Source organism: Sturnus vulgaris, chromosome 14, assembly GCF_052056855.1.
Source record: "Sturnus vulgaris isolate bStuVul1 chromosome 14, bStuVul1.hap1, whole genome shotgun sequence".
Taxonomy (NCBI): Eukaryota; Metazoa; Chordata; class Aves; order Passeriformes; family Sturnidae; genus Sturnus; species Sturnus vulgaris.
Window position 1 is genome coordinate 9,464,789 of NC_142256.1, and position 22,735 is coordinate 9,487,523.

Below are 22,735 nucleotides of genomic sequence, written 5' to 3' on the forward strand. Positions count from 1 at the left end.
TTTCACAAATCAGCTCAAAACCTCCAGAAGGGTGAGTGGTCATTTTGCGTGGTTTGAGGGTTGGTTTGGAAATTAGAATGAGATGACTGGGGCTCAAGAGTGTAATTTCTTTGCTAGATTGTTCATTGCATTGATACCTCTTTTTTTTCATCTTTTTAGTTGAGTTTAATTTAGAAACAGATATTAACAGAATAGCTGTAATTTTGGCTGAGTGCTGAAGCAGTTACAGCTCTTCTCACAACGGGGTGCTATGAAATATTTATCAGTTCTGCCTCCATCACAGCAAACTTCAAGCTTACCCAGCCCGTGGGGAAAGATGCAAAAAGAAAACTGCAGAAACCCAACAGTGTGTGCCCCAGTGGTGTGTGAGCAGGAGTTGAAGGGTGCCTGCAGACACCTTTGTGCCTGAGTTTGTGCAGCTGTGTGTGAGCAGCAGTGTCCAGCCTAAGCTCAGGATGGGTGGCTCTAGTGAAACCTGAAGCTGAAACCTCAGGCTGAAGGAATGTGAAATCTGGCACAGCTTTAATGAGGTTAAATATCTTGGTGTGTTAAGGGAAAATGCAAACCTTCAGGATTTGTTCGTGGGAAATCAAGACATAATAAACTGAAAAGCAGGGATGATATTAAATGGTGCAGATGGGAAAGGAGAAATGTAGTGGAATGATTCAGAAATCACTGTTAATCCATACAAATAAGAACTTGAGGTGGGAATTGATATTCTTCTGAAGAAAGCAGATATTAATTAGTGTCAGGGTTCAGAGAGCTCCATGCTGGTGTCACTGGGAAGGTGAATAAGGCAAAATGACACTGTGCTTGTACAGAAGAATCTGGGATTTGTTCATACTTTGAATACTTTGAGTGCTTCTGATCTTCCCATTCCTCCCAAAATATAACAGAGAAGAAGTGACAGGGATCAAAGGCGTGGAAAATTTGTTTGTGAGAGGTTTGTTTGCTAAAAATAACCATTACCTCAGCCCATTTCATCACCAAGTATCAGAACTGAATGTTGATTTAATATGATTTCACTGCAATTGAAATGAACACACGCAGTGCTCAGCTGCAGCATAAATGCAAGTTATAAAACCTCTAGTTCTTCCATTTTTTAGCATATCTTTGATTAATAATCTGAAATTTGTGTATAGCTTTTGTGCACGTGGCCTGAAACATTTTCAACTGATGCATAAAACCGGATCTAAAAAGGCAGGCTCGAAGAAAAGGCAGGATGAGGACACTCCACTCTGTGTAATTATTCATCCCAATTATAGACACCGGATTTGCACCACAGATATTGATGCACGGTGGGGGGGACCAGGAGCTTGGCAAAGAGCCAGGAATGTCTGACAAACTGGGTCATCTCTTCGAGGGATGTTGTTGTTACACTTGGGAGGCTGGGGATAAGCTGGGTTTAACCCTGCATGCAGCACAACTGCTGATTCAATTTGCTTTTCCTTGGGAATGGATAGGCTGGATTGAGCTGGACAAAGCCTCTCCTGCTTTTTAAACTGTGGCAAACACAAGTGGGAAATGGAAAGGACTCAGCCAACAGCCAGCATTGTCAAGGATAAAGCCAAGCCTTGCATCAGCAAGCTGGGTATCTGAAGAGAGGAAGTGAGAATTGTATTCAGAGCCGAGTTAATGGCATAAAAAATAAGAACTGAATTACTTACTTGCCTTCACCTATAAGTATTGTCATAAACATGAAGCTTGCCAATATTATATTTTGATATTTTTTCCTATCATGGTGAATATTATGATATTTGTAGGGCTCTGAGATTTTCCTCTTGGTCCCTCATTTCCTCTGATGATATTAAGCATGAGAAGGTTATTAACTAAATTGATGGAAGCTTAGTTACATGTACAATGTAGAAATTCTATCCTTTATTTTCTGACAAAAGTCATTATGTAATTTTTAAGCAGTTTATAATGCAGGAGTCAAACTTGGGTATGATCCTTGTCAAGGGGATGATCCTGTAATTGAAGGTAGTTTGTGATTTCCCTAAGAAACTGCTGGTAAGGCCCATGGCACAGCATGTGACACAAAGGCAGCTAATCTGGAGCTGAGATTTGGACATGCTCAAATGTCATTTACATCCCCTGAGCTGACACTGATCCCATGGTGCTGGTGCAGCAGTTGAGAGCAGGGTGTGTAAATGATGATCCTCCAGGATCTCTGAGATCCCATGGAGCTGCTCACTTGGCAGGGCACAGGGGCTCCTCAGTGCTAGGCTTGGCAGAACAAAATGGCTAAAATGAGACAGAGACTCCAAAGTAGAAAAATATAATTTATATTAACTTAATTATACAGCAGTTGTGAGGTGAAAACCACTGAATAGTGATGTATCTAATAAGATTTTTACTGAAACATTTGTAGTAGGTCATCAATATTAACATCAATCCACTAAAATGGAAAAGATCTGACTCTGCTTTTAACGAAAATTTTTGAAGGCCAGGTGCTTTTGCTAAATTTTGCTTTTTCCGTGAAAAAAAAACTTGCTCATTGTTTTGAGCAAGTAAAGGCTGAGCAGGCTCTGCACCTTCCTGAGCATCATCTCTCAGGGAACTCAAGGCAGGCACTGAGTGTCTTTGTCCAAGGCAGGATCCTCTTGCAGATCATTTTTCCTGCTACTGAGCCTTGCTCTGGGTTCTTTGAGAAGAGGAAGCATTTCTGAATAACTGCAAAAGCACGTGGCAAGAAGAAACCTGAGCTTCCTCCAGCAGCAGCTGGGCTTTCTTTGGGTTTTGTTCTAATTTGGCCAACACAACCACTGGGGTGGGAGAAGACAACCTGAGCAAGGCTTCTCCCTTCCCTGTGCTCGAACTCCAGGCACATTTCCTGGTGCTGCACAGAATTTCAGAGAACATTCTGAGCTGGAAGGGACCCCACAAGAATCTTTGTGTGCAACACTGAAGTGAATGGGCTGAAATGAGAGCGTTGAACCTGGGAGGGTAAATTTGGGTGTTCAGGAGGGGTTTAGGCTGTGGATGTTAAATGTGAGGCACTGCTGGGTGTTCTGTCCCTGCCGAGCACTGATCACAGGGAGCTCTGCGAGTTCACTGCCAGGGCTTGCAGCAGTGTGAGCTCTGCAGAGCCAGCAGGCAATGCCAGTTATTTATGTCTGAAAAACACCCACTGTCCTTTAGGAGGTGAGGTTGCCCCGAGCAGTCAGCAATGTGGATAGGCCAGGGTTCCTTGTTTTATTGTGTAGTCTGGGCATTGCTGTCACTCCCCTCTGCCTTCCCTCTCCTGGGCCCTGGGCTGTCACAGAGCAGAGCCCTTCCCAAATGCCAGTCTCTTCTGCCAGCAGCTATAAAAGGAGTTCTTGCTGCAGTGATCCAGGGCATGGCTGTGCTTTTGTTCCTTGAACGAGGCTTGGAGTGAGGAGGAGCTCAGGTCAGGCGTGCAGCCAGAGCGGCGGCAGCTCCGGGTGAACGAGCACCAGGGATTTGGATCTGGCATTGCCCAGGTCTGGAGCTGCACTTGGTTCAGCCTAGAGAAGCCTTCAGTGAGCCAAGTGGATTCCTTTGGGATGAGCATGGCCTGGGACATCGTGCCCAGGAGCATCTCCTGTTCTGGGCCGCCCGGGGCTGTGCAGGGCAGAGCGGCTCCAGGGTGTCCGGGCTGCTCCTGACCAGCCCCGCTCTGCTGTGGATGGGCAGGATGGGAACAGCCCCTCTAATTCCAGGCTGGGATGGTGGAACCACAGCCAGGAAAAACTCGGAGTGCCTGGTAGGCACCCAATTAATCGTGGATTCATTAAAGTTGGAAAAGATCTCTAAGGTCATGGCGTGCAACCAGACTGTATTTGAATTTATCTGGTGCATCTTTTTACCAGAATTACTTTAGGAATACAAAGGTTTAATGCCCCTGTTTTGTGTTCATACATTGAGGAGACTCAAGTGCTTCTAACATTTTGAGAAATAGTAATTTTTAAGAGGAGAAAATTGCAACAATTACAATATTCTAAAGATTAACAAAAGCTAGAAATGGGAACTGTACAAGGTTGTCAAATGATCCTAGTTCTGTAAAATTACTTTTTATTTATTCCACTTAAAATTATTTCTTTCTAGCTTTTAATGGTTTTTAAATGAGCAAATACAGAATTCAGCTATTGAAATCATGAACACAATTCAGCTACTGAAATAATGACACATGTGGAACATGGGCTGCACGTTACCCATGCAGACTTTGTGGTTGATTTTCTGTCCTCTAAAGAGCAGAAGTGAAAAACATGGGTTGGTGTAATGAAACTGTAGATTTCAGATAAAATTCTATGTGAAAAGCTTTTGATAAAGCTTGGAAGCTCTACTAGAGAAATACACTCTGTGCTCACCAGTTCAAACAGCGGTAAGATGTTTAGGAATTCTTTTTCAGTGTTACTCTTTTTATCAGTGATTCACTATCACATGTTTTGATAAACATAGACAAAGGGTTTGGAAACTCACAGATAAACAGTGGAACCAATTTAAACTCAAGCTCACCACATAAACATTAAAGTATTCCCTTTAGGAAGTCAGAATCCTTTGAATTATGCATGTGTTGTAGTTTGCAGTAAGATAAAAGAACTTTATGGGGGGAGGGTGAGAAACTTGAAAAGCCTTTAAGGAGTAATTTGCATAAATTGGGTGGAGAGAGTAAACAGCACGAGGGGGAAAAAAGTTATTTTCAGTAAGGCCTTATAGAATGAGATAAAACAAATTACCAAAAAGATCAGGTGCAGTTGAAACAAAGCTGAAGTGCCTTAAACTTGGTTAATGCTGCCACTGCCTTTACAGCAAATCCCAGGGAATGCTGAAGTGCCCTGGATGAAAAAAAGAAATAAAAAAAAAACCCAAATTCTTAAGGGAGACTTAAAAGAGAAGAAGAGCCATGGAGACAGTAGAACGTGTGTGTTACTGTGTGGGAGACCTCTGGACATGAATGCTCAGGATAAGCAGATTTTTTTTTTCAATCTAACAGTATTTTTTTTTTATCTTGCAGTTACAGGATCGCACACAATTTAGTGACCGAGACTTAGCTACCCTAAAGAAATACTGGGACAATGGCATGACCAGCCTGGGCTCAGTCTGCAGAGAGAAAATTGAAGCTGTGGCTGCAGAATTAAATGTTGACTGTGAAATAGTTCGGGTAAGAAATCCAGAGTCTTCCCTTATCTTGTTGCAGGAGCAGAAATAGGGACAGATGAAAGGCTTTAAAAATTTCATGAGGAAGCTTGAAATAGATTTCACATATTACATAATGAATGACCATGTTGGGAAGTGCTCTCCTGCTCTTTCTGCAGTCTATATTTAGTAAAAGCCCTCAGGTAAGAGTCTTATTGATCAGCAGCAGAAGCAGCACTACGAGCTGTTTGACATTCTCTTGAGTAAGATTTTAAGTAAAAGTGTTACATTTTTGAGGGAGATCCTAGAAGACTGAAAGGTCCTCTTTATATTGCTAATAAGATACCAAAAAAGGGCTTTTCTAAAGATACAGAGAAAATACGTCTCATTCATGCTTTTAGGGAAAATTGTGTGAAAGAAAATGCTCCAAAATAGGAAAAGAAATATTTGACAAGACTGAGGGCAGGTGGAGATGAGATGGAGGAATTCTGGGTCAGTTCAGTTTGATGGTCCCTGTAGATGCTGAGGGAGGCACAGGTGTGCTGGAGGTCACCTGGCTCCAGGAAGCTCTGCACATCACCCCTTCCAGAGGCTGGGGTGTTGTTGTTGCTGTGGTGAGCAGACACCCAGCAGCACCTCTGGGGTCTCATTTGCTCATCCCAGCCTCAGGAAATGGCCCCACTGTTTGCAGTCAGACAAGGACAGGAGCCTTCCTTTCCCTCATGACAGCCATGACAATTGGGATTATTCCTTTCAGTTTTCATCCTCTTTTTCCACCTGTTTCCTGAATTCCTGACACTGCTGCAGAAGCAGGGCTGAGAGCCCTTAGTGAAACTCTCCTGCTGTGGAGACTCTGCCTTGCTACATCGAAATGGTTCCAAAGCTGCTTTTAGGGCTGGACACCAATCTGGTTATTAGTTTTTGTGGGCACAGAGGAATTCTAAAAAAGCCAGTTTTACTTTTGGAAGCTGAAGAGAATCACTCTTTTCTCTGTAGAGAGCAAAGCTGCTGCTTGTTTTCCAAGAACTTCACTTTGCCCTCTGAAAGGTGACAGCACCTCCTGGCCGTGACACACAGGGTGTCACCCAGGCTGCCTTGGTTTGTCCCTTGGGAACATCGTCCCTGGCACACAGGGGGTGACACTGTGGAGTTCTGTGCAAACCTTTCCACCTGCTGGAATGTTTCTGTCCTCAGGGCAGAGTCTGGGGATGGCTCTGGCATCACCTGCACCACAGCAGACTCACAAATGAGCCCAAGCACTTCACTGACCTTGCTAGAAATCTTGAAGGAGAATGTATTTTAGGGATAGAATCTCAAGCTGATTTCCCACATGGCAATTCCAATCTGCTCCTGCCCTCACTGTTTTGCTGTTCCAGAATGTTCTCTGTTCAGCAGAGCACACAGGATGTGGAACCTTCCCTTCCCTATTTAATTTGAGACACTATCAAAACATGTTCATCTTCTCTGACATTCTCAGTATGTTGAATGAAAGATTTTCTGCTTTGAAAAGTCTGTAAAAAGATCTGCCTTTCCCAAGTGCCTTTTTTACTAAAAAAGAGATCGATTCAATTTTAAATTTTGTTAGCACTGTTTGTTAAAATCACAAGATGATGGGAAAATTTAAAGAATGGCAATACATTGCTTGGAAAAAAGAGACCCAGCTCTCAAAGGGCTGCTTGTGTGGGGGGTTTTCTTTAATTTTTTATTTCCCTGAAACTGTAGGTAATATTAAAAAATGATCTTGGTAGTTCTCTGCATACCTGTTGTGCATTCTTCAAAGAGGAAAATCAGCAAGTTGGGAAAGCAAATACCAGCCAGCAAAAATGATTTGCTAAAAATAATGTTCAGCATGTTATCTTTTAGCTTGTTACAGATGCAGCTTTCAAAGGGTTTTTCTTTCCAAGGCTGGCACAGCATGGAACTCTGTTTAGTAGTTGGGAACTGCTGTTAATATTCCTTTATTTTTTCTCTTTGGTAATCAAGGTATTATAAGCAAAAAGTTTTTTACTCTACTTTTTCAGAAGAAAAAGAAGGAACAGGTCAGGTATTTCTGAAATAAGGCCAGAGTGATGTTTAGTGTGTCTTTAAAGAAAATCCTAAAATATTTTAATGCCTAGGGAAACTCACTTGGAACAGAGGCCTCATGGAAAGGATGTGCATTTTGCCATGGTCTGATCATGTTTTCAAACCCAGGAACTGCTGCTCCTGTTTCTGGGGGTGTAGATGGTGGGAAGGGGGATGAGAGCCAGCCCAAGAAGGGTGGGAGTAGCAGTTGGTAAAGAAATGGATTCCTGCCTCTGGGAAGGATTTTTGGTTTGATGGAATGAAGGGTCTGGGGTACAGGGGCTGTTGAGCAGAGTTGAGATGAGAAGCTGAAAGCCTGAGTGACACAAGGGAAGGGAGAGCCTTAGGAAGAGAAGAGTTGCAGACAATTATGTCACTGTAAACTCTGAATCTTCAATAATTTTTGCTGTAGATGTTTCTTCATCAGAGAAGGCAAATTAATGACCAGGTACACAGATCCACTTGGAGAATTTAGAATGTGGGTCTTTTCCGTCTTTTTTTTTTTCTCCTTTGAAATTCAGTTTTATTGATGTAAGATTAAAGCATCATCTCCATCCCATCATGGCAGGGTTTGCAGGTTCCCTGGGCTGGTTTCATCTCCCAGTGTGCTCCTCTGCACTCACTGCAAACAACTTTTCCTAAAGCTCTGTCTTACAGCCAAAGGGGACTGAAGGATGAGCTGCTCTGAGCTTTAATTTTCCAAATTCCTTTCTGCCCTCCAAGGGGAGTGCTGTAGATCTGTCACCTTGGCCAGTTCCCTCTGTGCTGGAGGAAATCCTAGAACAGGGGGGATGTTTGGCTCATTGGGTGCTTCAGTCCCCTTATGGAAGTTGCAGATTAGAAGAACCTGGATCAAAGATCTTGTGTTAAATTTGTTGAATAATTTAGGTGGGCAGAGACCTTACAAAGTCACCTGGTGCTGCTCTTTATCTGGAGCAGGATTGACTTTGGAGTCAAGTCAGGTTTCTCAGGATGCTGTCCAGTAAAACACTGAGTACCTCAAGGCTGGAGGTACCAAGGCTTCTGTGGACAAACTGTCCCTCTGCCTCACTGCAAAGCATTATTTTTTCTTTTGTGTTCTCACTTCCAATCAGAGCTTCCCTTGCTGCCTCTTGTGCCCATTGCTTCTTTTCCTTTTGCTGTGCACCTTCCTGTTTCCCATGGAAAGCTGGACACAGGATTTTGGGAAGGAGCCTCAGGAGGGTCAAATACTGGGGAATAATCAGCTCCCTGAACTGCTGGCTGCACTCCTGCTCCTGTAGCCCAGATGTGCTGATGTCAATTGGTTGGGGGCCTGTTGCTTTTGTTATAGTTTCTGATATCATTCATGTTTATTTCTCTTACAAGACTTGGATTGGGAATCGAAGACGGAAATATCGTTTAATGGGGATTGAGGTCCCACCCCCTAGAGGAGGTCCTGCTGATTTCTCTGATCAATCTGAATTTGTTTCTAAATCAGCACTTAATCCAGGAGAGGAAACTGCTACTGAAGTGGGGGATGATAATGATAGGAATGATGAAGTATCAATCTGCTTATCTGAAGGAAGCTCACAAGGTATTTGGAATGCAGTTACTACTGTGCCTATATTTTCAATTTTGTGCAGTGTGCATGCTTTGGATTCTGTTGTACACATTCAAAAACGTCTGACAGAGTCACAAGTGCTCCACCCCGCCTGGGCTGAAGGTACTGTTTGGTCTCTTTCTTCTACCTGTGTGTCTCTGAGTTTTGTTTGGTTTGTAATGCAAAGTTTGGAGAAACCTTTGATCCTAAGAGCCCCATTTCTGCCAGATTCATCTGAAATGAAACCAAGAGTTCACGTTTTGCTGGTGCAAGTGAGAACTGGGCAGACAGTACATGTGGGGAAGTCTCACTTCCCAAGGAAGCCAGATTTTAAAAATAATCTCTGTCAACTGCTCAGTTCTTCCCAGCCAGCTGGAATGGCCATCCCTGGAAGTGTCCAAGGCCCAAGGGCTTGGGGTAGGGGAAGGTGTCCCTGCCTTGGCAGGGGTGGCACCGGATGAGCTTTAAGGTTCCTCCCATCTCAGCCTCTGCTGTGATTCCATGGTTCCATCCCTGTGATCCTGGCCCACCCCAGGCACTGCTGGGGCTGAGCAGAGCTGCTGGGACTGTGAATTCCCAGTTCTCCTGGCAGGGAACCCCTCAGCTCAGGCTGGAACAAGGAGCTGCCCAGGCCTCCTGCTGCTCTGTCTGACAGGCAAACACAACGAGCAGATCAAAGGCAGGAGCAGGGGACAGCTCAGGAGCCTTGGAACTGCACACGCAGGGGGTGTCCTCAGTAAACTGCAGCAGCTGCACTCAGAAGTGCCTACAACTTAATTCCCTTTTCCCTCCCAGGAGCACATGGGATCAATGTCTGCCCCTCCTGTCCCTGAGCCCAGCACATCCCCCACTCACTAATTGCTCCCAGTGCTTCTGCTTAGAGCAGATCAATGGAGCCTTTGCTCTGCCAGCCTAAAGAAAGTGTGACCTCGGGCCTGCTGCTGCTGCAGCTCCGTGTGCCACGCTTGATCCTGTCATTTCCTCAGAACAACTGAAAGGGAAGAGCCAGGGGAGCAGAGAGCAGCTGGCAAGGAGTTTGGGAGAGCCTTGTCATATTCCACTGTAGAGGGAATAAGATGATAAAGAAATGGGTCAAGTGATTGAAAGGCAAGTGAGATGAGGAATCTCAGAGTCCTTGATTTGCCTAAGGTGTGGAAGGAGCTGATTTAAGTGAGATGTGCTTGAGAGAAAATGATGACAGAGACGAGCTGAAGTGTCTGTGGTTCAAGTGAGGAATAATTCCGTGTTTGTTGAGTCAGGCAAGGTGAGGCTGAACACTTGGCTGCATTATTAGTGTCAAAGCCTAAGCAAGTGCAAGGAAACAACAGGATTTCCACAGCATCCAGGAATCCCACTTTAATTCCTTTATTCTCCCACAACAATTCTTTCTGTTCATTTCTCCAGTTCAAAGGAGGAGGTTTCACTGCTGCAGCTCAGCTGGTTTTGAACTTGTTGGAAAATATTTCCCCCAGTACTCATGGGTTATGTTCAGCCACAGATAGGGAATTGTTCTGATGTTTGAGAACTGTAGCTTTTGGTCCTAATTTATTAAAGAGCCAAAACCACAACAGCAAAAACCACTCTGAAAGACAAACAAAAGCAATTTTTGGTCACCTAGAGTGACAGTTGAGGGCTTCTGCTTTTAAAATATAGTGTGTAAATATAAAAAAAATAAGCTGTGCTGTGATGCAAAATGGATCATTAAAGCTCTCATATTGCCTCCCCTTTTTTAATTGTGTGTTAATTGAATCCACACTGTGTAGAGGAGGCCATTAGGGCTGTGCCAGGTTCCATGAGCTGAGGATGAATATTTAAGGAGTTGGGAATCTGCAGGGAGCTGTTGAATCCAAGGGGTGGCTGTCAGGGTTACAGAGTTCCTGGTGCCTTGGGATGTCCCCAGGTCCCTGAGGATCATCCTCACCTTTCCTTGCTCCTGCTCCCCAGTGCTCCCATTTGATCCCATGTGCTCCTGGCACAGATTGTCCTAAGGAGCTGTGACCACTGACAGATGGAGTTTATTTGAAACTATTTCCAATCAAATTTGCTCAGTTTATAGATATTTAACTTAAAAGTTGTTTAAAGCCATTAACTGGCTCTGTATGATCTGGCCTAAACATTATCCTGTCTTTGGTAATCCCAGGGAAATCCTGTTATCCCTGTGCTTGTGTGGAGGTGACAGACCCTGGAATCACCTGAACCTTGCTACCCCTTCCCTCTTTTCCTCTTTAGATTTAATATGTGTAATAGATTTATGTTTTAATATGCAGAAGTCAAGTAAATCTGAGAAACAGACTTCAATTTGAGGGGTAAATAGATTTACCTTTCTTTGGGTTTTGTGTTCTCCTGGGCCTCTGAGGTCAATGGAATCATCTCGTGCTTTGTGGTTGAAATAACAGGGTAAAATCTGCCCTGTTTTCAAGTGTTTATCCATTAAAAAGCACTTTAGGTTCACTAGGGATAAGCATTTGCCATAATCTGATCAGTTTTTGTTTCAAAACCCATCAGTGTCTGCAAGGGGTAAGTGGGATTTAGATATGTACCCCAGAATTTCAGGAATGCAGGATTTTTGATGTAGGAATTTATTTTCATTAAAAAAAAAAAAACAACTTCTGCACACGTCTGATGTGTCTTCATCACCTTTGAATATTCCCAAAAATGGGAAGGTTTTGGTACAGAGAATAACTGAGAGTTTTGTTGTTGTTTCAGGTCACAGTTGGTTTGATGTTGGCCTGAAATGCTTGTGACAAGATGTCTTTTTAATAAGGCAGATATTCTGTTTATGATTAGACATTGATACCATGACTTTGCTGTTGGATTTAGCAGCTGTGACATTTACTGGTAAACACCATTAATGGTCCTTCAGCATAAAATTGGAATGAAATCTGACAAAACCAATTTATTTCTGCAGAAGAGACAAATGAAGCTCTTCAAAATGAAGAAATTGGCCACAAAGATGATGACCAGAATCCAGTTTCCACTGATAATGTGGTATGTTCACCTTTCCTTTTCCACCAATTAGTAACTCCTTAATTAATATTGAGGTTGTCCAGCACCTGTGTGTGTTTTCACTAGGTGGCAACTTCAGTTGTGTGTGTGAGCTTTAAAACTGTATTAAAAATACTAAAACACAGCAGGAAAAAATCCCTGAAACCTTCAGTAGAAATGGTTTGCAGAGGTGATGTCCAAAAGACTCAGCTCCCCAACCTGCCTGAGCCCCAGATTTTGTCATTTGATACAACAATGGAACAAAACCAAGGAAAAGTTTCTTCCTACTTTATTCTGAAAACACTGTAACAAATTTTTTTTTAACTGCCCTTAAAATTGGACTAAAATACATTGCATTTGCATAAGAGATACAGTTTTCCTATTTGAAATTCCACTCTTTTCTTTCCCCTCTTATCTTAAAATGAGTGTCTAAGAAGGGGAATGAGAATGTTTGGCAGTTGTTTAGAGACTCTTTCCTCAAGCTGAGTCTAAAACCAAAAATGTTTGAGTCCCAGTGTTACTGGGGGTCTGATGGAGCAGCAGAACTCGGGGACATCAAAGCTCTGAGCTGTTGTCACTTCAGCTGGGCAGGCAGACACTGGAGCACACAAAATGTGCTTTATCCTCCCTGCCTTCAGCACAGGCTTGGTGGGACCTGCCAGGGAGAGCTGGGAGGATTTCTCCTGGGTGATTTCAGGGAAATTCCTGGTGTGCAGGCAGGAGGGACCACGTGCTGCAGGAAAAACCTCCAAAATAACACCTCAGGAATGACCCATGGACATGGATTGGGTTAGGGGTTCTTCCCTGCACTGGGTTAAACACCATCCCGAAAAAGAGAAAAATTGCTTTAACTTATTTTGGGCAGGTTCATAAATGTTCACAACTGTCAAAAAAATTAAAAACAGTAAAAAATCTCGGGATGTATTTCTGAGTCTTAGCCAGTGTTAAGCTTGGCCTTAACATTGTGCTTTAGATAGCTTTAGAAACCCAATACAAAAAGCTCCTCCAAAATTTGTGAATTAGGTGAAAATGTCCATATTTGTGCATTTGGATCAGCATCCCCTACAGCTCAGGGCATTTCCCTTGCCCTGTGGCCAGGGAAGGTCAGAGGAGAACTCCTTGATTTCTTTAGGAGAGGAGTAGCTCAGGACCTGCTGTGATGGCTGGTTTATCCAGAGGAAAACATTTCCAGACCCTCCTTTGCAGCAGAGCAGGAGCTGTGAGGGGATAAATGTGCAACTTAAAGTCAAAAAGCTGGGCCAGGGAGCTCCTCCTCTGTAAACAGCCCCAGTCTCCATGGCAGCAGCTCCTGGATTCCTGCTGGATCTCCTGGCTGAGGTGCATGATTGCCATCTAATGGGGGCTCAGAACTCCTCAGGAGCCAGCACAAAGCTCCCTTGCCTCCATCCTCCATCCTCCATCCTTCCTCCTTCCTGCCCCTTTGGGATGAGGATCCTCGTTCATTTGTCTCCTCTGTGTGTTGGAATGAGCTGTTTGCTTCTGTTTCAGAAAATAGAAATTTTAGATGATGAAGAGAGTGATCTGATCAGCAATTCTGAAGTGGATCAGATGAGTTCTCTTTTGGATTACAAGGTGAGTGATTGGGCCATGGGACAGCAGGATAATCCCCAGGGAGTTCAGGGGGTGGATCTGTCAGGAATTTCTCAGCAAAAGCTTGTGGGACCCTGAGTTCCTCTGCTGTGCACATCATGTCCTCATCCCACCCCCAGCCACTTTATTTGTGTTTCAACCCAAATGGAGGCAGGAAAATCCCATTTCTACAGAGCTGCAGCTCCCCCTGTATGTCCCAACAAAGGGACTTATGGAGCCACTCCACCAGAATTGTTCCTTGGAATGCTGCAGTGCTTCCCCTGGTGCTGCCAGCTGTGGAAGGGACTGAGCAGCTGGAATGCTCTGCTGGAATGGGGAGATCTGAGGAGAAGTCATTCCCCAGGACATGGAAGTGGTGGCTGTGGGAGGGAGGAGAAGTTGGATCCTGCCAGCTCCTGTCTCCTGCCAAAAGCTGGGGGTTGTGTGTGTGTGCTGCTCTCCCAGGAGCTGCCACAATTCCACATTTCCTTGAGTTTTTACCTCCATTGCTGATTTTCTTTTTCTTAGAAACCAGGTCTGTCCTCCTGACAGTAATCAATCACCAAAATAATAAACAGATCATCTCTTCAGAACAAAAATTCCTCCTTCCAGCAGCGTTTTCCTGGGAAGGGCAGTGGAGAATGGATCAGGAGAGGGAATGACCTTTTCTTAATGTCACCTGTCAGCCCAGTGAGAGGCTTGTTGTGACAGTGCCCTGCAGAGCCAGGGTTGTTTGACAGCACTGATTGTTCCCCGAGTTTTCTGCCTGAATCTGAGTTCTTCTGGGCTGGGCAAAATCCAGAGCTAAACAGGCAACTGCTACGTATCCATTGGGAAAAATTCAGCTGATTTTTTATGGAAGCCTCAGAATTGCAGCCCAAATATTCCTCTCTCATTCCCAGAGCTGTTAGCACCTGGAACAGTGTGGTGAGCAGTGCTTTCACTGAAAAAGAGTGAATTTTTTGGGGAAAAAAACAACAAAAATACAGCCATTTTTAAAGGTTTGTTGCAAACCTTTTGAGCATCATGTTGTCACAGCTTTTCATGTCTACTAAAGCTGAATTCCAGCCAGTGTGAGCATGAATATTGTATTTTTTTCATTATTCTCTCATGAGTTGGTGCTATTAAGCAGAGCTCTTCTGCAAAAATGAACAATGCTTTTGATCTTGTCACCTAACTAAACAGTTTGATTTTCATGTTCTTTGCAAAGATGAATAACCAGAGAAAATGAATTTTAGCTCTGCACTGATCAACAGGTTTAGCATTTTGAACCAGTATGTTTCAAATATAAGAGATATTTGGAATAAATGGAAATACTTATCAAATCTGAATTTTTAATTAAGAGCTAGTATAGATTGGGAAATGCCTTTTTAGCCAAAGCATACAAATTATTGATATTTCCACATTTTGTAATATATTACATCCAGTTCCAGCCATAAACAGCTCTGTGGAGGTTGGAACTAAATGATCTTTAAGGTCCCTTCCAAGCTGTTCTGTCACTCTGTGATATTTCACTCTGTGATATTCCTGGTTATTCTGTAACCCCAGGGATCCTGAGGAGCTTGGTGAGCTGACACTTGATCCACATCAAACCCAGCTGCACTGGAGGATGTTAGCTTTTAATTCTGAGGAATTTTCAAGTCATTTTCCCTGGTTTTTGTGTCAAGCCTTCTCCTGCAATAATGGAATTTATTTGCTGTCTCTTCTCACAGCCCCTTGATCACTTCTAGGAAGAGATCTGGGCTTTGGTTGTCATTGTCACTAAACATCGTTTTTAGTGACAATTTAGTTTTAACCCAGGGGTGTTGAGGTGTGGTTATTCCAGTGCTTTGTCCTGGGGACGTGCTCAGTGGTGGCCTTAGCAGTGCTGGGGAATGGTTGGGCTCAATCTTAGAGGACTTTTCCAGCTCAAAGGATCCCGTGGTTCTGAGATAATTCCCAGAACTCTCTGGTTTCCCCACAGAATGAAGAGGTCAGGTTCATTGAGAGTCAACTGGAGAACCACAAACAGAAATATTTTGAACTGCAGACATTTACCCGGAGTTTGATACTTGCAATTAAATCAGATGATAAGGAACAGCAGCAGGTAAATCCTGGAGCAGGTTTAATATCTGTGTTTAATATCAGAAGATGTTTGTCCTTCTGTGTTGTGTCCCTCCCTTGGGTTTATTCCAGAATCTCAAATTATGATTGAACAACTCAATTAATTTCCTCACTCTTTGTTCATAGCACTGCTGATAACAAACCCACACCTAATAATGTATATACTATATATTAGATGTTTTTCCCTTGTAGGCTCTGCTTTCAGACTTACCTCCTGAACTTGAAGAAATGGATTTCAACCACACATCCCCAGAGCCCGACGATACCTCATTCAGCCTCTCCTCCCTGTCAGAGAAAAACGCCTCAGACAGTTTGTGATTGCTTTTTTTGGTTTTTTTGGTTTTTTTTTTTTGGAAGAGACAGAACAGAAACCCCCCAAGGAGGTGCAGGGTTCAGGGGACAGAGAGGCTTTGGCTCTGCAGTGTTCTCAGCCCAGGGAGCCAGCCCGAGCAGGAGGAGCCTGTGCTGGAGGGCAGCTCCTCCCAGCCTTGCACTGCCCAGGAATTGGGAATGCTGGCTTTGGAAAATCAAAGAACTGCCTGAGGGAAGGGTTCACTGCTAGCAGCTTGGCCTTGGGTAGGATTAACTTGGACTCTCCAGAACAACTCTGGCTCTGTAGCAAAGTCTTTTTGAGCAGGAGTGGGAAACAAATGTGTGACACAGCGAATTCTCCAGCTCCACGTGCTCCCCAGGCCTGTTTATTATATTTTTCCCCATTTTTACTCAGGTAGGTGAACTAAAAATTGGGGATCCAAATAGAATAACAGGCTTTCTCTGAGTTGTGCTTGAAAACCTGAAATTAAACTGAAGTGTTTTTTGTTTTCTGACTTGAGATTGTTAAATCTTCCATTTTTCTGACCAAAATAGCTGAAAAAACTTTGAAAAGCTAACTGAAAAAAATGAATGATCATCAATAAATTATTAATGCAAGGAAGCAGTGATAAGTGTTGGAAGAAATGAGGTGGAAATGGGAACCCTGATAGCTGCAGGACACAACTTCCTAATACAGTAGCAATGGGATTGGATGTTTACACTCATTAGAGTTTAATGATTGTAGTCACAGTTTTTATTTGTCAAAGCCTGAATGCTAAAGTTCTTCTTATTATTTTAAATCTTGGTTATATATTTTTCCACGAACTTTGCTCCAGTTTACCAAGCCAGTCAGAATTCCACAGCTGTCATTGCATCCTGAAAGGTTTGGGAAGTGAGTTTTGCAGGTCTGGTTTGAAGCCCTGCCTGGTGCATTTTTTGGCAAGTGCCATTTCTAAACTGTGATCTCGACTGCAGGAAGGGACTGAACTGAATTTTCTTCCTTCCCAGAGCTGTTGGCACTGAGTCCCTTCACTCCTGTGGTGGCCTGGATGGCAGAGATGCTCAGGTGGAGTCACTGGGGTGTGTTGGTGTCCAGGGAGTGCCTGGCAGTGGTGACAGGGTGGTGACCAGTCCAGGGCAGGTCTCAATCCTGGAGCTCTTTTCCTCCAGGATGGTTCTGTGGGATGCTGCAGGTGCCTGCCCATGGCATTGATGCTCCAATTCCAACCTGGATATCCCTCAGCAATCATTTTTCACACAGATACTTCAGTCTGGTAAAAAAACTGATTTTCCCATTTTATGCCAAATAATAATTGACTCTGGGGAATCCTTGTTCATCAGTGAGTAATCCCCTTAATTTCAGTGGGAGGTCCAAGGTGTAGCTCAGAAAATCCAGAGAGTTAGGGAAATATTTACACCTGTTTTTTCTTTAATGCTGGGATTAAACGGGGGTTTTAGGGTTTTCTCAGTCTGATCAGTTCCTCCCTAATCACTTGTACAGCTCTTTTTGTTTAGTATCAGTAGTGAGCTCTGTTCTTTCAGGTTTTTAGTCTCTCCTCTCCTTGGGCACGAGGAGCTTTTAGCAATACTGTTAAATACCAGCTGCAGAAAGGGCAGGAACAGTTTTAAAAGGTGTTCTGAAAAACCAAAAGTCTCATAGTTCTACCCCTGTACAATTCTGTAAATTCCCAACAGAGCTTCCCTTCCACAGAGAAAGCCCCGAGTTCCAAGCTGCTGTGTGTGAGTTGAGGCATTAAAACTCAGAGTGGAAATGGAGTTTTGTGAGCAGAGCTGACAGTGCTGTCCTTCACTGGGGGGATAGAGCTGAGCTGGAATTCTGCTCACTCTGAAAAGCTCATTTATAAAGGGTTTTCTATGCCAGGCTGACAATGGTTCTTATTGCTGTTCTCTTTGGACAGGAAATTTGTGCCACTGACAATGAAACCTCTTGGTTTTTTGTGATTTTTTTTTTAAATAGTGCTGGGATTTGCCACTATTTGGACCCTGTTTTTCCTGCTTCTTCCACTTGAATTCCCATGACAGAGGGCAGGATACTCGTAACAGGAGTTCTCAATTTCATGGTCAGTTAAATCATCTGCCTTCCTGCAAGAAAAACTTCCACTGATGATTCCTATTTTGTTGTCTTGCTGCTATTTCATATCCAAACAAATGGAAGGAATTAATTTTGAATGAACTGTTTGCTAGATACAAACAATTATGTCAGTCCCTGTTCTCCAGGAAGCTGGAATCCTCCTGGATGTGCAGCTGAGAAGAGCAGTCAAGGCCCACCCCATCCCTGGGGGATGTTCTGTGGTCCTTTCTCCTGTGGGGAGACCAAACACAGCCTGGGTCACTTGACAGCACTACAGGATTATCAGGAAAAAAAAAAACAGTATAAATTCCATCCCTGAATAACAAAATAGGGGAGGAAGATGCTCCACTGCTCCTTGGCTGGGTTTTTTCACTATCAGTGTGTATTTCCAACAAAAACCTGCTGACTGTTGCCATCAGTGGTGGTTAAATGTTGGTGGAGAGCAGTGGGGGTGGCTCTGGGGTGGGTTTGGGTTCAGGGTGTTTCCCCTGTCCTGTAGGATGGTAACAAATACCTTCATTAAGTGCAGTTCATCATTTCATAACCTTCCACAGGAGATAAAGCTCATCCTGTACTTTTCAGGGTGACAGAACCCAGCCCCCTTTCTGCCCAGTGAGTGACTGTAATGTGAATTATCACTGCAGCACAAGGGCCACGTGTTGGTGGTTTTATCACCTTTCTGTGGCCGTGGATCTGTGTTTGACCATCCTGCAAAGCCTCTCATTTGCTTTGTCCATGAACAATGCTCATTGCTAGAGCATCCATGGGAGCATCAGTGGTGTCTTTCTGAAGAAGGCCAGGTGGGAAGGTGGCCCAGAGCAAACTCTTTACCCAGAGGCAGGACAGGCTCTCCCTGGGGGCTGTTTTTAATGCTGGGCAGTTTGCTCATGGTTAAAACCTTGTTTCCTGGAGCTCTTCCTCCTTTCCTCTCCCTGCAGGTGATGCTTCAGTCACATCCATAGGTGTGACAGGAGTAACAGTCACAGGAAATATTCCAATAAAACAATAAATACTCCAGTAGGTGAGTTTGGGGCAGGTTAAAGGTACCTGAGCAGATGAACCCTCAGAGCTTTCTGGAGTGCCTGGCCCTGGAGGCAGCTCTGCACTTTAATCTCTCCAAGTATTTCTTTTCACTAAGGCAATAAAAGGTGTGGAATGAGGAGTTTGGGGTTTTGCAGCCCTGTGAGTGAGGAAAGGAATGTCCTGGTTGTGTCTTCCCTCAGGGGAGAAGCTGTGTGTGCTGCTGGGCTCAGACAGGTGAAGTGATGGAACAAACCAGCAGCATCGAGGACATCTGGCTTGGGAATGGGAATCTCTGCTTGGAAGGGATGTGCCCTCCCCTTTGGGATCTGCTGAGTCCCTGACCCTGAGCACAAAGTCCTGCACAGTGTGACCTTCCCCTCAATCACTGCTGGCCTCTGCTCTCAGAGTGCCTGAAGGGAACAGCACAGAATTCCTGGCACAGGGACAATTCACAGCTTGGTCCAGCCCAAAGCTTGATGTCCAGCCCTGCCCAGCTGCCCCAGAGCAGGGGCTGAACCTGGCTCAGACTCTGCCTTTTCTGTCCCAAATCCTCCCAGCTCAGCTGGGAGGTGCCTGAGCAAAATTAGGGAGTGAGAAAACTCCACCTGGATTGTGGATTTGGATTGTGGGCATTGGATTTCTTTAATCAAGAACATTTTACCGCATTGACCACATGTGAAATCTGAAAAGTTTTGGGGAAAAAAACGTAGTTAGATCAGCACTACAAAATGAGTGTTTTCCATGGAAGAGCAGGAGTTTAGTGTGAGTATTTATTGCTCAGAAAAACAGCAGCTGCTTTGGTCAGAACAGAAACAGGGCAGAGCCTTGGGCTTGTGGGGGTTCTTTTCCCACAAAGGGGCAAATCCTCTTGGCTGAGGAGGTGTTCAAGGATGCCCCTGGAAGGAAAACAGTTCAGGTCAGTGCTTTGGCTCTGGGAACAGTGTCCCATGTTACTGAGCTAAGTCAATGACTCTTTTCCAGCTCTGATTTACATTTTACACAACACTACCTCTGAAACGTGACACCCCTTAAACCCACACAGAAAATGTGAATTTAGGATTTTTTTTTTAACCTTTTATAGGCAATAAATTATTCCCAACGTGCATCCTTCAGTTTGTGCTTGGTTTTTGCTGAGTGTGAGCCATCACTTTGTTTTTATTTTATGCTATTTTTCTGTGTTTGTGTTCATCACAATCTATGGAGAAGGAAATAATGGGATATTAGGGAGAAAAGCTTAGTATATGTTAATGGGAGAAAATATTTCTGTTAAAGCTGAAGGATGGTGGGGTGGCTGTGCTGGTTTTGGTGCAGTTACTGTGAGAAATTGGTATTATCTTTAATTCTGGTATTAGTAATTGTTGGAACATTGCTCAGTGCATCAGATAACTTAATCTGAGAGAGGAGTCAGTGATCTCAGCACTGTAAGGAAAAGGATTTTACACTTCCTGAGACATCACAGTTCATAAATACCTCTGCAGATTTTTGTTTCAGTTGTCTCCTTTTTTTGGCATAACTTTATAGAGACTTTGTAGAAAGAATTTTGAAGTGTTAAATGAAAATGGGTCAGTAACAAACTGAGGTCAAATGTAGATTTATTTAGACCACATTTGTATTCAAGTTTCATCTGAAAAGAGTTCCTTGAATTCCCCCCATCACGTTTGTCTCCCTGGAGTGCAGGGGAAGGGTGGCAGGATGCACGAGGGGGATGGAGGGAATGAGGCACCAGGAGGCAGAAATGAGAGTTCTGGGTTTTAGTCAAGAAAATTTCAATAAACTAAAATGTTTCTGTGCTGTGGAAAACAAGAGCTCCTGCTTTATTTGCAGATTTTGTGAAATACGGTTCAAAAAGTCATTGGCAAATCCACTGAGTTGTGCTGGGGGAAAATTGTCTTCTCCAGTAGGAATTTTATAATTTCTGGGGTTGTTTCTGGAATTACTGAGTGTGTGGACAGTCAGATGCAGATTTGCAATGTGCACAGGTACACTCAACTTGATCACAGTAGCCCTACAAAGATGTTTTAACTTGAAATGTTAATGGAGTTCTTCTCAAATACATTTAATTTGCTCTTATTTTTCTGTCTTGCTGCATATCAATTGCATAGTTCTGAAAAATTAGTCAAATACATCCATACAAATACAGTTTATTCCTTATGTCCTTGCAACTGGTAACTTCTAGGCTTGGAACTTCATGAAAATGCCCATAATAATATTTCTGAGTAATCTTGGCAAATAAACAAACTGCTGTATTTCTGAAGAGATAATGAATCTTCTGCTATGGTAACTTCTGCTTTATTTTCACTGTAGGAATCGGTTTCATTTAAAAAAAAATATTCTGAAAATCTAATATTATTGTATAACTTGGATGTTTGCCTACAAAACAGGATAATTGATGATTTTAAATCTTTTATCATTTCCTTCTGGGCCAATTCCTTAAGCTTTGTAACCTGAGCATATTCCTGAGTTTCTGTGTGAAAAATCTTTATTTATATTGCATTTTTATGATTTGTATCAGTACGTGTAGCAAAGAAACTACTACAAACCTTCAACTGAAGTACCTCCACTAAGGTCCAGGACACCTGATCTGGGCATTTGGAGTGCCAGATGCCCAGAGAAACAGTCCAGACATTTGTATTGAGTTGCTTTTCTGTGTATATAAAGGGTATTTATAATCTTGTATTAACAGAGTCATCATTGGAAATGCTGATTTCCTGCTTTAGAAGCCTGCTCAGCTATTTTTATATAAAACGTTGGTCTTCGCCTTAATTTTTTTTTTTTGGTAAAAAGTTGTGCCATAGATATTTTAACTTATCCACAGATCCTTTACAGAGTTTGCTTTGACTTCTCTTAATTAATTATTTTTTCCTCAAATTGTCCTAATTTGTTTTCTCTTCCAAATGCATCTCAAGATTGGTTTGCTTTCTTAATTTTTTTTTTTTTGGAAATTTTTGGAAGATCCCTTCATCTGCATGCTTTGGTAGCTCGAGTTTTTCCTCTGTAGTTTATTGTTTATAGTTTAGAAGAACCTTTTATTGAAACCCCTTGAAGTAATGCTTGTACAAATGTATTTAGGGTGGCCCAGATGGTCAGAGAAAAGGGCTATTTAGCATTGGTAAATTTGTCTACTGACTCAAGGATATTTTTCTACGTCTGTCAAGTTTGGGACTATGGAGAAATGAAATAAAAGTGAACTAACTCCTTTTCCTATATGAGCTTCTCCGTTTCTGTCTTTATTATGTAAATGTTCAGTTCTGTTCAGAGCAACAAGAATTAAATCCATGTCAGGGTTCAGCCCATATAAATTAATTTCTTATTTATGGAGTGGCTTTTCAGAATTAGAATTTTATACAGAACTTGGAGCCCTCTGTCCCAGGAGCAGTGAAATGTCCCTTCCCAAAAAACCCAGCACCGACCCAGCTCAGTTCACCCGAGGGCGTTGAGCTGTGGGGCTTTTTTAAAGCTGGTTTTAAGCTAAATGTGAGCTCTTTGTGCTCTTTTCATCCCATCCCTTGACATTCCCTAAATTAAAGATCTCCAGAGCTCAATCCCGTGGCCTCTGACCTCATCCCCAATGCACGTGGATGGGAACGGGACAGGTTTTGGAGCTGATGTTTGATGGCTTCAGGAGCAATCCTGGTGTGGAAGGAGCAGCCCGGGGGTGCCCGAGGGACAGGGACAGGGACAGGGACAGGAGTGAAACGGAATTGAAATTCAGGGATGCTGAAAGAGCCGGAGGGACCGCATGGAAACGAGATTTGCTGCGGGCTGCATCCCCTGGGGTCGGGCAGGGACACGGGAGCGAGGTGCGGGCGGATCCCGCAATTCCCGATCTCGAAATTACAGGCTCCCGAAATTACAGTCCCGCAGTTCCCGGATCTCACAATTCCCAGATTCCGCAATTCCCGGAT

The 22,735-nt window shown here is 43.4% G+C and overlaps 1 protein-coding gene across 1 annotated transcript in view; it reads left to right on the plus strand.

Annotated features, from left to right (window-relative positions):
- HDX (highly divergent homeobox) overlaps positions 1–22,036 on the plus strand; it is a 40,723-nt gene extending 18,687 nt beyond the window's left edge. Inside the window, exons 6-11 of the mRNA XM_014888235.2 lie at positions 4,979–5,125; positions 8,512–8,719; positions 11,634–11,713; positions 13,220–13,303; positions 15,264–15,386; positions 15,596–22,036. Coding sequence (XP_014743721.1) covers positions 4,979–5,125; positions 8,512–8,719; positions 11,634–11,713; positions 13,220–13,303; positions 15,264–15,386; positions 15,596–15,721 — 768 coding nt within the window. The 3' untranslated portion in view covers positions 15,722–22,036. The remainder of the gene's footprint in view (positions 1–4,978; positions 5,126–8,511; positions 8,720–11,633; positions 11,714–13,219; positions 13,304–15,263; positions 15,387–15,595) is intronic.
- The last annotated feature ends 699 nt before the right edge of the window (positions 22,037–22,735 follow it).